At 33.7% G+C, this 16,628-nt stretch overlaps 2 protein-coding genes across 2 annotated transcripts; both read right to left on the reverse strand.

Moving 5' to 3' along the window:
- Positions 1 to 1,020: 1,020 nt before the first annotated feature.
- Positions 1,021 to 4,818, reverse strand: LOC118033836 (protein trichome birefringence-like 23). Its single transcript, XM_035038960.2, has 3 exons — positions 4,326 to 4,818; positions 3,598 to 3,887; positions 1,021 to 2,159 (listed from the first exon to the last, which is right to left on the reverse strand). Exons 1-3 carry the CDS (start codon positions 4,636 to 4,638, stop codon positions 1,386 to 1,388), a joined length of 1,377 nt encoding a protein of 458 aa, XP_034894851.1. The 5' UTR covers positions 4,639 to 4,818; the 3' UTR covers positions 1,021 to 1,385.
- A 5,141-nt stretch (positions 4,819 to 9,959) lies between these two features.
- LOC118033835 (uncharacterized) lies at positions 9,960 to 15,481 on the reverse strand. The gene is made up of 5 exons (XM_035038959.2): positions 14,855 to 15,481; positions 12,211 to 14,587; positions 12,055 to 12,115; positions 11,740 to 11,963; positions 9,960 to 10,447 (listed from the first exon to the last, which is right to left on the reverse strand). The coding sequence occupies exons 1-5, from the start codon at positions 14,970 to 14,972 to the stop codon at positions 10,381 to 10,383; spliced, it is 2,847 nt and encodes a 948-aa protein (XP_034894850.1). The 5' UTR covers positions 14,973 to 15,481; the 3' UTR covers positions 9,960 to 10,380.
- Between the last annotated feature and the right edge of the window lie 1,147 nt (positions 15,482 to 16,628).

Consider the following 16,628-nt stretch of genomic DNA (forward strand, 5'->3'; position numbering starts at 1 on the left):
TCCATTGTGAATTACAATGCTATTTTTTTTTTTTTTATCATTTTCTTTTATCTATTTTTTTATTTTTCATTTTATCTTCTAATGTTGTGTTGATTAAAGTTTAAATTTAATATTTTTTTTTTATAGATATCTACATCTTGAAAAAACAACTCGACACAGGTTAGCGTCCAGTTTGACAAAAAAAACTTGATGTGGTTGTTTAAGTGAGCGGATCAAAATTAAAGAAAAGGAAAAATAGCATATGTGTTTTATTCGCACACTTAGTTCTCGATTTATTTGATTATATATATATATATAAACTTTGTTTTTTAAAACTATAAAAGTACGTTGAAAAAAACATGCATATATAATTTTTTTTTAAAAAATAAAAATATTTAACCTGAGTGAAACGCAAGTCACATAAGTTATATTTATATCTCATCTTTATTAACCTTGTATATGTATAAATTGATAATTTAAAACATAAAGCATTGTTCAGTAAAGCATTGTTCAGTATGAAAATTAACTTTTATTTTAATCATAATTTAAAAGATTATTTTTTCACAAATAACTTGTGATAAAAATTATTGAAATTCAAAATTTATATAAAAAAAAAACCTACTCAGAGTAATTTCTTCAAGAAAGAAGATGAAATGAACTAGAATTGTTAAATTAAAAGTAAAAAACTTTTAACTTTAAGTTTTAACCAAAAGTAGAGTAAAGTTTTGATTAAAAGTTAGAAGTCAGAACTATATTATTTAAGTAGAAAATGATCTCTAATAAACCATTTTTTTTCTTTAATAAAAAAAAAAAAAAAAAAAAAAAAAAAAAAAAACAACAACAACTTAAATGAGTTCACAAAAATTACACCACGATTGGTCAAAGTTACCTGATAATTTATAGGGCACGCGAGTTTGCTACGGATAACATTTGACATCATATTTAGTTCAATACTTCAACTTTCAAATAGTTAATCTTAGTACCTTAATTTTACTTCCAAGTGATTGGATCACGTGCACCGACAGGAAGACAACACTTGACTGCCGTATAATAAACAAAAATTATATATATAAAAGGAGACCCTTGATCGAATATCAAGAAGTGGAAATCTTATATGAAGCAATGGTGAATAAATCTGAAAATTATAGATACAAACAACACGGACTAAAATTAAGTTTGGCTATCTCCTTCTTCACTATCTCCTTCTCTGCGGTCTCAATAGCTGAAAAAATCTGCCGGCTGAATGGTTGATGAACTCCAGGTAAAGCCAGATATGTGACAAATGTAATTGACAATGAAGACCGCAGACCACCACATATACACAAGCTCCCAATGCTCACATAACAAAAAAAAATGTAGAAGAATATGGTAGGTTTTAATCATCTACTTCTAGCTAGCTAATCTTCTCAACCATTTACAGCCATCTCCATTATCACATCATTCCAGTAGTCAATAGGCCCAGGTAAACACCAATGTAAACAATCATTCTGAACTATCGCATTTATGTCCTGCGCAAATGGATGAAACTGCCTGTATGGACCCGGATGGCCATCAGGTCTTGATAACAAAAGATTTGTGAAATCGAGTAGTTTAAGATTTACCCCATTTTCAGCAGCTTTCGCAGATGCCTTCTCAAACTCAGCTAATTCAACAGCACGCAGAATCTTGTTCAAGTCCTTCAATTCAATCTCACCTTCTTTAGCTGGTGTTGTTTTTGTACAATTCCCTCCATTGTGCCATTCTCCATTCTCAAAATGATCTGGTGTGGATGTCCTGAAAAAGATCAATCCCTTGTGTTTGGATGTTGCAATGAAGTTCATTGCATATCTCAGGGCTTTCTCATAAGCAAAGACAAATCCCTTCTCTGTCAGGTTCTTTCCAGGACATATATGACAGCCCACTTCTGTGTCGTTCTCATGGTAGATGGCAGCTTTGAGGAACCATTTTCCAGTAGAGATTATCATGTAGTCAAAGCTCTGGTAGAGATTTGTCCAGTTCGTATCAAGTTTGTCAAGCTGCAACTGAACTTCAGATGATGAAACACCATTATTATCTTCAAAGATGGCAGCTTTTACAAGGAAAGGAGACCAGATGTTTGACATGGTAAAGTTGTGAGAAGGAAAGTGCCATCTTTTGGATTTGTACTCCTCATCGTGGTAAACTTCAACTGCTTGTTCAACCTGCAGGACCATATAGTTCAATCTAATAAGCTTTTTAATTCCCTTTGCCTCTTTTTGATGACTACAATCACCAAAAGAATTGGTACACTTATGGTGCCCTCATTCAACAAAAGTTCACATAGCATAGCATGCTCTTACTACTTTAGCAAAACGAAAAATTTTAGGTGACAGTAAAAGTGACAAAGTAAAGCATCCTGCCTCTCAAGAGTGCAGTACAGCGGTGGTGGTACTGAGTATCAGTAGATTTCATAGTAAAAATGGTTGTGGAGCGTAAATGTGTTGTGATGACTGAAAAAGGCAAGAAACGATTCAGGGAAATTTATATTTTAAGCACCACCATATTGTCACAGAAACTTTTTAAGTGTTAGGATAGACAAGAGTTCTAATGACTAGAGGAAAACTCCAAGCATCTTCCAAGAAGACTGCACACTCCTAGTACATTTTGGACATGTCTAACTAGGAAATCAATTCTGATTAACATTCACCTTGGAAACGTGATGAAATGTTTCTCCATTGACCAGCCAACATTTTAAGGCCCATGTGTATGTGTGCGTCAAATTCTTTGGATAACTTTCAAGTGGTACATCATGCAATTTGCAGAAGCATTATAATTTATAACTACACAGTTGGTATAAAAAACCTAACATGAAGCAGAGTAAATTATGCATGCACTAGATAGTAAAACAACCTCATGAGCTAAAAAAAAAAGCGCTGGGTTCATTATGATTTGGCTGGTGAAGCACTATAATAATCTTGTTAAATTCACTGAACAAGCCAGAATCCAGTGACAGAGCATGATAACATAATGAATACACACATATACAAACCACCGAGAGTCAACGAGAGTATGGGACATGCAGAAACACTCATGATAAATGCTTATCTATTTAATAATTTCAATAGCATTCATAAAAGAATGAAGGTGAAGAATCAATGGTGCTCAATTACAGAGCAAACAAAAGATAATGTCAGGCAATGAAAAAGCTACCAAATACCCAAATACAAGATATAACAGCAGCCCAGAGAGGAGATCAATTGTTGACACCAAGATCAATGATATAATTAGATTTTTAGGAAAGGCCACATACTAATGGGAAATTAATGAGAACAAATTACTTGGGAAAAACAAGGATCTGAATGTCCCTAAAAAACTGTCCAAACTGAAACAGAATTCAGCAAACCATCAACCATGTAAGCATTAACAGATCTTGGCATTGTCTCAAAAACCATAGCATGAAGATTTCATTAGGATTTAAAACACTGAAACTAAAACAGTTTATTTGTGTCAATTCTGCTTTGGTTAACTACATGTTTTTTCTACTCTATATAAATATTCTAGTAAATCAGAAAGGTGCAGCAAGGAAAAATGTGAAATGTGGTTCAACTGTCCAAAGCCAAGTTTCAAACTTCAAAGTGCTTAACCAACCCCAAAACTTACTGTTGAGAGAATGCATAGCAACGACTGCACATGGTTGCGGGATATTGAATCACCAATCAATGCCCATCTTTTATTCCTCATCACCTCAAGAAACCTTTGAGCATCAAATGGAGGTAACTCACAGTCTCGCGGATTCCACCTCCAGAATAGATAGCCTGAATCTGGTCGTCCATTCCTCATACAATTCTGATGACCTTCAATCAAGGAGCAAGTGGCATTTGTGTACATTGGTCCGGATGAATTGGGAATCCAATCCCCAGTGAAAAGATCACACTTTCCATCATTAAGTCCTGTAAAACCAAAGCTCAGTCTCAATAAAATCTGTGGTGAGAGATTTTATGGAAAGTAAAGGGGCATTAATCTTCAAAATAGATACTGATAGATTCATTTATCAAACACGCAGCTAGAACAACACCAATGAGCACTCAATTGAACAAAAAAGAGCAATTAACCATGCAATACTAGACGAAAGCACCCATAATTATTTCCAACATTTTGTATAGTAACAACCAAACCCTGACAAAACCCACCAAAAGTTTCAATCTTGCTAATCACAAAAACTTTTTTCTGTGCTTGGATCTCATAGTACACTCAATGATGAATAACTTTCTCAAAAGCATAGTCTCTTTACTCCCAGCTTATCTAATTTTCATGTACATTGCGTGAAAAAAAGGGTAAAAGAAAAGATATACGAGAACAAAACAACCCAAATTTGTTAAATTTGTTACCTTCTTGAGGTGTCTCGTCTTCGTGTTCTTGTACACCGGAAGATAGAGAAGTCTCTGAAGTATTCACGGAAGCAGGTGGCTTTGGAATATCAACAATAACAGGTGGTGGTGGTTTTGGAATCTCAACAGAAGGAACAGGTTCCTTTGACAATTCAGTGCTATCAGCAAAAGGGGTTTCTATATTTGGTTCAAAACTTGAAGATTGATAGAAAAAGAATCTAAAAGCAAAACCCAACAAGAGAACTGCAATTGCTAGCTTAAATATCCAATGGTTGTACTTATTAAGAGACTTTAGCCTCCAAATTAACTTCATTTGCTTGCTTTTGCTACTCTGCTTTGATCTTTGTTGCTTCTTCTAAAGCTCCCTTGATATGATCAAGATCTCGAGCTTTAGTAATGGAAGTGTCAGGCAGGAATACAAGTATTCAAGAAGAAGAAGAAGACGGTGAAGTGGATCAACTAAAAGTAAGTGACCGACATGGAAGACCGTTTTTTATAACAGAAGCAAAGTTAATTGAGGGAAAAGACAAGATCGGTACAAACTACAAAGAAGGTAAAAACCACAAGATGGGGACCATGGGGTTGTCAGCTGGGAGTTGTTTATTCTTTTCTTTATAATTTCACATATTTTCTTCTTTTTTTTCCTCAATAATTTTATTATGGACAGTCATAATACTTTGCTTTAATTATTGTCCTTTTACTTATAAATAAATAATAAATTCATTTATCAAAGAATAAATAAATTTGATTAAAGTGATAGGTACTTCAAGTTACAAAAGAAAAATCAATTTAAGCACACAAAATTTATGGTTTTTTTCTAAAATGATATTAAGCAAATATTGTATACAAAATAGTGTTTTCAAAGCGAAAAAATCTAGATTCGCATTTATTATGATAATGAATGAGCAAACTATTCCTTTTCATGTTTTTTTATATTTTTTTTAATTTTAATTTTGTATTTTTTTTAACAGATGTTCAGGTTATTTTTTAACCAATCAAATTGATTGGGTCATTTCAAAATAACTTATACGGGTTTAATTTTAAACTCGAGCTAGATAAGTAGTTCAATCGAGAGGTTTTTTCTATCAATTTCATTTTTTTTTCTTAGTTTTATCCTCAAACTTTTTTAATCAATCGATCGGATTGTCCATGAACCAATCAAGCTGACTAAATCATATTAGGGCAACTCCAATACAATTTAATTTTAAACCCAATGTCGGTAAGAAGTTGAGTCGAAAGGTATTTTTCTATCCAATTTTTTTTCTCAATTTTATCCTTATATTTCTTTTTTTTACTGATTGACCAGGTTGTCTTTCGAATGACCTAGTCGACTAAGTCACTTCGAGTCAACTTTCACACTACCTAATTTTAAATATAGGTTGGGCAAAAAGTCATATCAGAAGATTTCAAGATTGACCTGTTAGATTGAGTTTAATAACAATGTTAGATAATTTTTTATTCAAACAGGAATGAAGAATAAAGAAGTTGTTACAAGTCAAAATCTTCAAAAATCAAAGATACCATAAATATAAGGATACAAGAAAAATATTCAATTTTTATTCATTCATGTTTCTACTTATCAATAATAGTGAATAAAAAAAAATAAACTAGAAAATATATTTACTTCAAATATGAAAAAAAACTAGGAAAACATCATAATAAAGAATAGAAAAAAATATTTTTTAAAAAAGCTCTTGTATTAGTCTCTTGAAAAGGACTTTGTCCTTGAATTCAATCTTTTAAAAGTTTTCCTCCATCAAAATATCATTTTTGTATGTAAGCTATCCCATGATGGATTCTTAACACCTTCATACAAGCCAACTCATTATGGATCCCTAAAAAAACTCATTTGTATAAGTTACCCCATCATGAATCCCTAACATAATATATTTGTATAGTGCCCCTTATCATAACTCCTGCCATTAGGATTTTGAATAACAACAATTTTCATATATAAAAATAACAAACTAATGCATGGACTTATTTTTCCCAATAGGGAACCTCCTCATCCCCTTCAACACAAGCACGTCGTGTTTTGTAATCTCTTTCAATCATGATTGTTCTTAAACTCATAACAAAATAAAATAATCAACAAGGCTCGTTGAGCTCTTTTCCAGCCATGTTTAATCTATAGCACATAGCAAAGCAAAATAATCACCTAGAATCTTTGGACTCCAATAGCAATTGATATAAACAAGAGTAAATAATAAGGGAGTTTATTACAAGTCAAAATCCTCATGATAATAATAATAAATAAATAAAAAAAAACACTACAAGTATGAGGAAACAACTAAAATATTTTATTTTATTCATTTATGTTTTTACTTGACAAAATAATATTACAACTCTTTATATAAAAAAAAAACTAGAAAATCTTAATAATACTGAATAACAAATAATTAGAAAAAATATTTCAGAAAAAAATTATAATAAAAAATAAAAGAATACATATTTTTCAAAAAAAAAAACCCTAACATCATTTATGTATGACCGGAATATTGTTTTTGATACATTAAAAAAATTTATTCGACACTGGTCTGGCCTGCAACCTAGCGCATTCTCCAAAAGGGTTAATATCATTCCAAGTGCGGCAACCGGCAAGTGAAAACACTTTCTTTTTGTCTTGAGAGAAGTGGGGCGTGGCGTTACCGACAACTATGGTCACTGGTTAAGTCTTCTTCTTTTTTTTTAATAAAATCAAAATTTGTGATTAAAATAGAAAGTGATTGTGTAATAATTGTGAATGATTTGTGATTAAAATAGTTAATGATTGGAAATCGAGAAGTAATTATTATGGGAAAGTGGTGTAGGGTTCCAATTTTTTTTATAAAAAAAAAAACAGCAAATCTACATTGCTTCTAATTATGTTTTAAATGATATTTTATATTAAAAAAATTAAATTTTTTATTGCTATGATATGTGAATATTAAAAATTATTTTTTCAAAAAAATATAATATTATTTTAATATATTTCTAAATAAAAAATTATTATTATCAGACCCACAGTCACCTCTAATTAAGTAATAATGAGACCGGTCTATTGCTAAGCTTTCATCTGAATTTATGTCGCCGCAAAGGATGCAGATTTACCCTAAAGTTCAAGTAAATCACCGAAGCCAACGGAAGAGGATTTTCAAACAAAAACACCTTTCGACTTTGGTATTTCTGTAAATTGAGCTTCACAGTAATATTATAGTATGTGGTAATGGGCCCACTCCCACCCTCCAACTTCTCAATGGGGCAATTTTGGAGCTGGAAAGACGGCGAAACAAACAATCCAAGATAGAATAAATTATTCTCAAGTCCATTGGTTTTAAATACTATTATAACTTAGTCCCTTTTATTTGACTCTTGTTGTTATATATAACAAGAGTCAAATAAAATGAGCCTTTTAATACTTTTAATTTCTTAAAGAGAAACCAACATAATAGAGGGTTAAGAAAGATCAGGACATTTTAATAAAACAATGGTCTATAAAAGTCAGGCACTAGGGACTAACAGTCAACAAGTAAAAGTCAAAAGACTAAATTATAAATTCTAAAAAATGAAGGACTAAGCTATGATCAGATTTAAAACCTAAGAATTAAAGAATAATCTGCTCATCCATATATCAAGTAGGTGAAATAAAGCCTTTTTTTTTTTAATTAGCTAAGAATTTGAAAAAATAACACAATTTGAAAAAGATTTGGTGAAATAACACACTTTAATATTGTGGCGCTTCTAAAAAACGACAAAATAGATGTCACGCTTGAGAGGCACGACATTTAGTAAATGTCACGTTTCAAAAACACAACAACTTAAGATATATGCATTTAATTTACATGATGTTCTTGAAGAATTTTGACGTCATTCAAACATATAGTTGGAGACATGTTGTCTTGTATGCTTGTACAGATATCTATGTCTTGCATGCATGAAGAAAGCAAACAAGTCAAGAGATGTTTGTTAATCCTACAAGTATGAAGTGAGAAATATTATCTAAGAATTTAAATGTTTGTTGCTAACTCAGCTGATTCAAAAGGTTTTTTTTTTTTATTATTGAATAACAGTTATAGTCATGGGAACATCTTCATGTGGGTAAACCTTAGTTACCTTGATTGCCTTCTATGAATATCTAGACTATCAGATTATTGTTGATTAATATTTAAAAAATTTATATTAAACAAGTCATGTGGACACCTTACTCGGATGACAGATTGACAATTGCTCCGGTAGTTTGCAATAGCAAGATGGACATTAATGGTTCCACTGATATTTTTTAAGATGATCGAGCTACATTGCTCAAACCGAGTAATGCAACAATTTGATTACAGACAACACATTCTAATCAACATCAACACCAATAATGCATTGCACGTCATTACTCATCAGGGTAGAAATGATGACTACAACTAGTTAAGTCAACATGGAGCTTATGTATCATAGTAGGATACACAGAGGAATGAGATATTTACATAGTAGCATCTTGTTATTATAGATAAGGGGTATATGATTTGCTACATGAGTATCACACGTCGGGTTATTAATCCGGATCTCGAGCAATTCCACCACCTGGTTACATACAGTAGGGGCAATATGTCCAGCGGATTCAAAATCTCGCAAGTATCAAATCTTTTCATAATTATGAAATGTTAAATTTTGGATTCTATGTATTGATCTTTTAATTTTACTTTAATATTTTATTAATGTTAGGTTGGTTTCATACTAGAAGAGGGTTGAGAGTCTGCATATTATCTCCGTAATACTAACAAAGAAAACGAAGTTCACACCGTTATGTCCCTGTGGTTAAATATTTGCCGCATTGGACTCGATAACTTTGGAGAGCAGTTAACTCTTGATAATGTTATGGCAGAGAACAAGATTACTCAAGCAAGTGTAGGAAATAGATCCAATCGTGGTACCGATGAGTCCAGGTTATCCAGCAGACAATGTAGACGTAGATAGATAAATGTTTTATATTTCTATATTTTAGGATTACTTGAATATTATATTATTGAATTATTTTTGTATTCATTTAAAATGTATATATGTTTTTTATTATTATTCATAGGACTATTTGTGGTTATGAAACGTGAGAATTTGTTGATTGAGATTATTGTTGTTTTTTGCAAGCTTTTTTAAATGGAATGAAATTTTAGGTATAGTTCACATATAAAGAAAACTCCATTCAAATTTTGTTAAAATTATAATATTTTTAACTCTCTAAAATCATAAAGTAAATTAAATTTTAAATTAACAAAAACTGATTTTATGAACTTCTTCAAGCTCAAAACACAAAGATTTTTCAAAATTGAATAGTAGCTAAAACAATCCGATCATTTCTCAAAACAATTAGATTATTTTAGCTATTGTCCAACCTATTTTCTAAAATATTTAGTTGTTTCTCAAAATAATTTGGTAAAAAACATTACGGTGAAGAACCACAATTTTTAATCATATATCATGGTTCTAAAATGTAATATTACAATAATATTACCTTTTAGAATCACAATAAAATTATAATTATAATTATAATTGATGTCATGATTCAAAAACTCGTTATTATAATATTGCTCTTATGAACCACCACATCCTCAAACATAAACTGTGTTCTTCATATGATTTTAAAGCCAAAAGCATCAAGTGGATACCGTGTACAGAATCCTCAAAATCTTATTAAAAGCATTACAGTAGCAAGTATTTTGTGAATCCTATCGTAGCAGTATTGCTTTCACTTTTCAGTTGACAAATGATGGGCCACCTTCCTACAGGGACATAAAGTCTGCCTATGTGCCTATGCCTTAATCTGCCTGCTAATCACACATTAACTTCTTAATGGAACTACTTTAATGATCATTAGATTAAACCCTGTAGCCTTTTTTTCTGAATAACTTGCATTCCCGACCATTGACAATAAACAGAAAGGCATCCAACTTTACATACCAGGATGTACAAGAAGACTTCATGAACACCATGTTGCGTGTAGACATTGCAAGGACAAGGACAACTCAGGATATCAACAAAACAGCACACCTGCAAATAATGTAGGGTTGATGACCTCATAATCCCCAACTGATCAAGGTCCTTGATTACAGAGCTTCCTTGGAACCTTCATGCCAAAGCCACGTTTAGCCTTCTCAACTCTGTTCAAAACAGTCAGCAATGAGTTTGCATCAATATACATTGAGATCCAGTCTCCTGAAAGCTAGCAAATGTAATTAGTAAAATGCGTGAGCTGCCAAACAAGAAGTATTCTACACTTCCAACATTTCAGGCCATGGGCCTTTTGATGGTGATTTTATGCATATTGATCAAGGCAAGGCAGAAACGAAAACCAAGCAGTGTCAGCGACAAGAAAACCAATGAAAATTCTCCTTCCTTTAGTTTTCAGACATACTTGAGTTGATATTTTGTTCGTATAGAACAAAGCAACAGATTTCACAATATGTTCCTTCTCTTCCTTTTGACAGTCCAGATGCGAACATAAGCGATGGCATTCATGATAAAAATTCTCCAGATAACCACAATGGCAAGACCTTGAAGAGAAGAGGCAGGCAAAGTTGATTGCCATGTATGTTTCAGAATCTTCTTGTGACTGGTTTTAATTAATTGATTTTTATTTACAAGAATCACAAATTTTGGGCCATTTTTATGAGTGAATAAAAAATAGATCTCAAAGAATTATTGATTAGCATGCTTTGGTGAAACTAAAAACTCTTTAAAAAAACTTTATCCCACAGAAAATTTATCTCACATAGAAAAGAAACAAAACTATGTTAATATTTATAAAGTAAAAAGCTGAAAAGCTAAAATTGTACCAAAAAAGCACTCAAGCTTTTATATAGAAGAGTAATGAGTTGACTTAAACCAACATGTGCACCAGCCCAACTCGTGATTCAAGAGTTTTACACAAGTTTTTTCTATATTTTTATAGCATTTTACTTTTTTTTTATGCTTTGTTTTCATTTTAATTTGATTCAAAGAATTTATTTAGAAATGCATCTAAATTAAAGTGATGTTTTCAGAATTTTTGAAGACAAAGTGAGGAATAACAAAGCTTTAAGAACAAAGAATTCATCATTAACAATAACAAAAGTTTTATTATTTTAAAATATTTCAACAAGTAAATATTTTATTTTATTTTAATTTAAATATAGATATTTTTATTATGAATATCCATGCTAAAACTTTGATTTGATATCAATTAAAAGCTTAAATATGTATTTAACGTACATTCTAGAATTTTATTATTATATTTATATTAAAAGCATGTTTGCCATAAATTTTATTTTACATGCTTGTAGATCTGAACTTATATGAACACTTGGCTTTCCTTAAATATATTATATTTTAAATTATGATAAACTAAACATCAGCACAGTCTAAAGCATTGTATAAGTCTTCAGTAAGCAGTGGTGGTAAAAGAGGAACTTACGTTGGGGCAAGTCTGCCAAGGCTATCTAGCTCTTTGCCAGTATCCTCGTCAAAAACTCTCCCGGAAATTTCGACGATGTAGAACTTCTCTCCCGTGATTGGCAGTCCTCTACTGGAAAGTAGGGCAAGATCTTTCTGATGCAGCTCTCTCCCGTTAACAAAGACACTTGTGTTACCGGCAGCACAATTTTCTGGCATGGGATGATTAAATTCTTCAATGGAAGGCTGCAAGAGAGCAAAGACAGTTAGCCATGCGGAAATATTAAAGTTGTCATCAAAAGAAGAAATATCCAAACCAATGATATCTTGATCTCACCGGAATAATGCCAAGGCAAGGTTGTCCGGTCACGCCCCAAAATCCAGCTCGAACGTCATACCTGGTAAAGGCAGATTCAGGGAAAATGTTAGTATTTTGTGTCTGAAAAACAAAGGCCATTTAATCTCTCAGATACAACAGAAAGCAAATACTAACCAGTAATCTCCAGGCTGAATTGGGCCGGCAAGCTTTTCAGCCCTTTTGACCAGGCTATCTGGAATAGGTTTCCCGTTAATTAAAACGTTGGGTTTTGCATTATGCATGTGTTGATTAGACCTTGAGAAATCCCTGAAGCTCTTTTTAAGAAAACCAACCAAGAATGGTTCAGTCCCCTTGTTGCTGCTCCTCAACTGGTCTTCTTCTTTGCTTACCTTCACATAGTCTTGAGATGCACTGGTATGTTGATACTCATTGAAAGGAACTTCCACTTCAGTCGCCATTGAGTCATCTTTCACAGAGCTCTGCCGAGAAATGCTCTTCTCAGGTATTACATTCTCCTGCTCCGTCCATCCAACCCTGTTTCCTTTATCACGTTTGTTTCCTGCATGACCAGATAAGACATCACCAGAACGATCTTGGGTAGGTGAGCTTTGAAATGTTGAAGGCACTTTATCTTTTATGGGCAGCTCAGCAGCATAAGAAAAATCTCTCTGAACAACCACGCTATCCAGGTTCGCCTCTTCCTCAGAAATAATAGAAGATGACAAAGTAAGGCCATGCCCTTTCTCGCATTTGCTTGGGTTTAGCTTCTGTTCTTCTGATAGTACATCTTTGAAATCTACCGACTGGAGGTCATACCCAGGGTTATCAAAATCATCAGAGCAATTTGCACCAACAGCATTCAAACAGCCATCAGAATTTAAGAAGACTTCTTTAGACACCTCATGTGAGGCACTGTCAGCCCCGACCAGTATTTGCTTGCTTTCTGCAGGAGCAGAAATAATCAGCCTCTTGTTTTCTATTTCAAGCAAGATAAGTGCTGAGCATGCACCACATCGCAGATTTCGTAGGTTCTTCTCCCTTGCCTTTAGTTTTCTAGGCAGTTTTAGTAACTCAAAGCACTTATAACAACTTATTAATGGGGCCCCACCAGCTACAGGACAGCAAAGCTGTTCATTTCCACGGGCTACCACCACCCTTCTAGGACGACTCTGAGGAAAGCCATCCATATCTGATTCAACATCAATCGGCCATCTTAGATGTGGCTGTGGATCCCGTGAACTCAATGCAGGGGGGTTTCCTTGAGGATGGTGAAAAGGCGGACCATATGTTACTGGATTGACACGGTGATTGAAATTGGTTTCAGTTGAGGTCATTGGGAATTTTATATTGCCAGGAGTAATGGGTGAGGCCCGTGAAGGAATACGCCAGTTCTTGTTGTAGCAATGAAAGCAGGAGCACGCAGGTCTGTGATGCAAGCTTTCATGGGGATACGATACTAGAGGTTCATGACTGTAATCACCATATTGCCCTGCAAAGTTGTCACGAAGTGGTTGATGCAAGTATTTATGGGGTGGTTGATGGATACGCATCCTGGGAGTTTGTCGCTGGTATAGATCCGCATAATCTGGCATTTCATTTGCAGAATGCTTTGATGGAATGTATGAGTTCTGCAAATCCATGTCATCACTGCTCATATAGGGAGCAGGGCCACGGCCATAGTGCTTGAAATAAGGAAGATTCGCAACATGGTTATCAGTAGGCAAGGGATGCATCAAACTATTGTAAGCATCACGACCGTGGTAATGATCAGGAGGAGCTATTTCGCCGCCGGTAGGAATCCTTTCCCTCTGTTTCATACCCACAGAACAAGATTGCCTGAGTTGCTCTTGCAACCGATCCAACTTCCTAAGAAGCTCCGCTGGATCGTGTTCTAAATAAGCAATTTTGTCAGGAATGTAATAATTCCTCACTGGCTGGCTGGATTCATAAGGAGAGGAACTCAAACGACTGTTTGAAGGTCCCTCGTCAGGATAAGCAAAATTTGGAAATTTACTTCGTTTGACAGACGTTCTGAGATTCCTTCCCCATAAACCCTCTGTATCTGAAACCCATTGATCCATCACCCTTGCTGGCCTCAAAAACTCAGCAGAACTCTTAAATTGTGCTGGAGTTTCTCGAACACCTTTCTCTCTACTTGAATCAACTGACTCACATCTATTCATGTTCATGTTATTACCATCTCCGTAAATCCTATCATCAATCAGGGGCTTCAAAGGTTTTTCTTTATCTGCATAACTTTGATAACCCATTTCCTGTTCCTTCTCATTTGTGTTGCTATTAGCAGCCAAAGCCTCTTTATTCTCTGCTTCCGACAGAGGAATATTAACAAAATTCACTGTTCTTTCTTTAAAGATTCTTGATTTTCTCCTTTTGTTTATAATCCCATCACTCTCCCTCCCTGTCTCAGATGCATTACCTACCTTACCACTTTCCTTCTCAGATAATCTCTCCAATATCCCAAAACCCTCTTCATCCCTCTCCACTCCAGACTTCTCCAATATCCCACCGTTAACAGCCACTTTATTCTTTGCTGTTTCATGAATAAAAACAAGAAAAAACGATTCAAACTCCCTTTTTCACCAAAATTCGACCTTTTATTCACCTACTTTCATTAAAAGAAGTACCCAAAGGGAGAAAACCTTACAAAAATTGAAACTTCGAAGCTATTGTTCACAGGTTGGAACACGATGGAAGTTACAAAAATCCAAACTTTCCTTTGATTTCTCACCAACCAAACAAAGAGGAGAAAACAAACAAAACCAAAATCAAGACGGATGGAGAGTAAAACAAAACTAACCTCGAAGAACAGCATCACAACCACCACACTGGTACACAGAGTAGTAAGGAAGCTCTGGTAAGAGATCTTCACACTTTGGACAACGAACTAACCGAACTTTTGTTGACCCTTCAGCCATTATTAAGCCTCAAAAACTAAAACCCAGAAACCAAAACACAACAAAACAAAACAAGCTCACCCAAGAAAAAAAAAAATGCCATAAACAAGCCTCAGCGACATCAAAGACAACAAACAAAAGCCTCGGAACTACTTACTTCAAGACAAACCAAATATCAGAATCATGGAATAGTGATTAAACCAAGACAATACACGACGAGACTTCTAGTTTTGAAGCTTATTGTTATCCTTTTTGGGAGAACATTGAGGTTTCTATTGCAGTTAAAAACATTTTAACATTTTTCTTGCTTTGGAAACAAACAGGAAATAAGACATAGAAAAGAGGACAATTAAAAGACACTAGGTGTTGGGGTTTGTTTAAAATCTAAGAATCTGTGGTTCCCAATAAAAATGGAAGTTTGGAAGGGAGGGAGGGAATGAGTTGGACCGATTCTCGACAGCACTGTTCATTTTTTTAAACCTTTTTCCCGGGAAAGTAAGGGAAAATGTGAGGAAATGTGGAAATATGTGTGGTGGTTTGCTTGCAAAAAAATGTTTATACGAACACGGTATTGTTTTTTACTTTGCATGACCTGACGCATGTTAAAGCAGCCATGACAATGACACTACTTGCCATGTCTTGTTTCGAGTAAGACACTGTTCAGATTTAAGGTTTTTCTTTTTCAATGACATTCTTATATCCCCAACTTGCAAATAAACTTGTTTTAATTGAAAAATAAAATTTTTCTATTTTCTTCTCCTTCTTAATTTTTTTCTTTTTTATATATATAATTTAAGAAATGAAATAAATCTTACTAGGTAGGATGGTGTTTCGAATAGAGTTATTAAAAATCTTGATTTTTTTTGTTTTAAATTAAATATTTTAATATTTTTAAATTGTTTTGATATTCTGATATAAAAATAAATTTTAAAAAATTATTTTAATATATTTTTAAATAAAAATATTTTTTAAAATAATTACTAGTACTGTTTCAAATAGCTATTGATAGAGTATGTGTTCACGCAGTAATATTTATAGAATGATTAGATATGAAATGTGGAATTGTCAAGAAACATAAATGTGATATGTAAAGGAAGAGGACAAGTCATTCAGTAGAACTTTTTTTTTTTTTGGTAACCTGGGTGTCCGGACCAGCTTATACGCACTATGACTAATTCTCGGGCCTACTGAACATCCTGCAAGCCCAGTAGACAAGTAAGGCATTACGGGGGTGACAAGCTGGTGCACATAAAAAATCAAACTCAGGATAGTTGTAAAGCAAGCCTTGCACCTCTTGGTCTCAAGCAGTGGCGGAGGGAGGGGGGCTGGCAGGGGGCCCGGTCCCTGCAAGAAAATGCTCCTCCCTTGTATATTTATAATTGTAAATATTTATAATATTTCTTGGCCTTTCAATTTATATTTCTTGACCCCTTCAAACTTTCTTTTCTTGTTCTGATTTTTGTCTCAAGCTTTTACCACTAGACCACCACCTAGATGGTTATCATTTAATAGAACTTAAAATACAAGGTACAGGAGTGGTGCATATTGTCGACGACCGTCAGTTTCAATAAATGAGAAAAGGAAGTGGGTGCACGTCCGACAAATGCATTGCATGCATGGATTCTCTTCTGGATGCCATAAATTGAAAGAAAGCTACACTTTATTCTTATTACAAGT

Source organism: Populus alba, chromosome 1, assembly GCF_005239225.2.
Source record: "Populus alba chromosome 1, ASM523922v2, whole genome shotgun sequence".
NCBI lineage: Eukaryota > Viridiplantae > Streptophyta > Magnoliopsida > Malpighiales > Salicaceae > Populus > Populus alba.

What these genes read in the sequence shown, in the direction of transcription:
- LOC118033835 (XM_035038959.2), bottom strand. Translation starts at nt 14,972, where the DNA reads ATGGCTGAAGGGTCAACAAAAGTTCGGTTAGTTCGTTGTCCAAAGTGT. An exon ending in TTGTGATGCTGTTCTTCGAG is followed by an intron (nt 14,588 to 14,854) that starts GTTAGTTTTGTT and finishes TTCATGAAACAG; the next exon opens with CAAAGAATAAAGTGGCTGTT. An exon ending in CTTGCCTTGGCATTATTCCG is followed by an intron (nt 11,964 to 12,054) that starts GTGAGATCAAGA and finishes GCTCTCTTGCAG; the next exon opens with CCTTCCATTGAAGAATTTAA.
- LOC118033836 (XM_035038960.2), bottom strand. Translation starts at nt 4,638, where the DNA reads ATGAAGTTAATTTGGAGGCTAAAGTCTCTTAATAAGTACAACCATTGG. An exon ending in AGACGAGACACCTCAAGAAG is followed by an intron (nt 3,888 to 4,325) that starts GTAACAAATTTA and finishes TTGGTTTTACAG; the next exon opens with GACTTAATGATGGAAAGTGT. An exon ending in TGCTATGCATTCTCTCAACA is followed by an intron (nt 2,160 to 3,597) that starts GTAAGTTTTGGG and finishes ATGGTCCTGCAG; the next exon opens with GTTGAACAAGCAGTTGAAGT.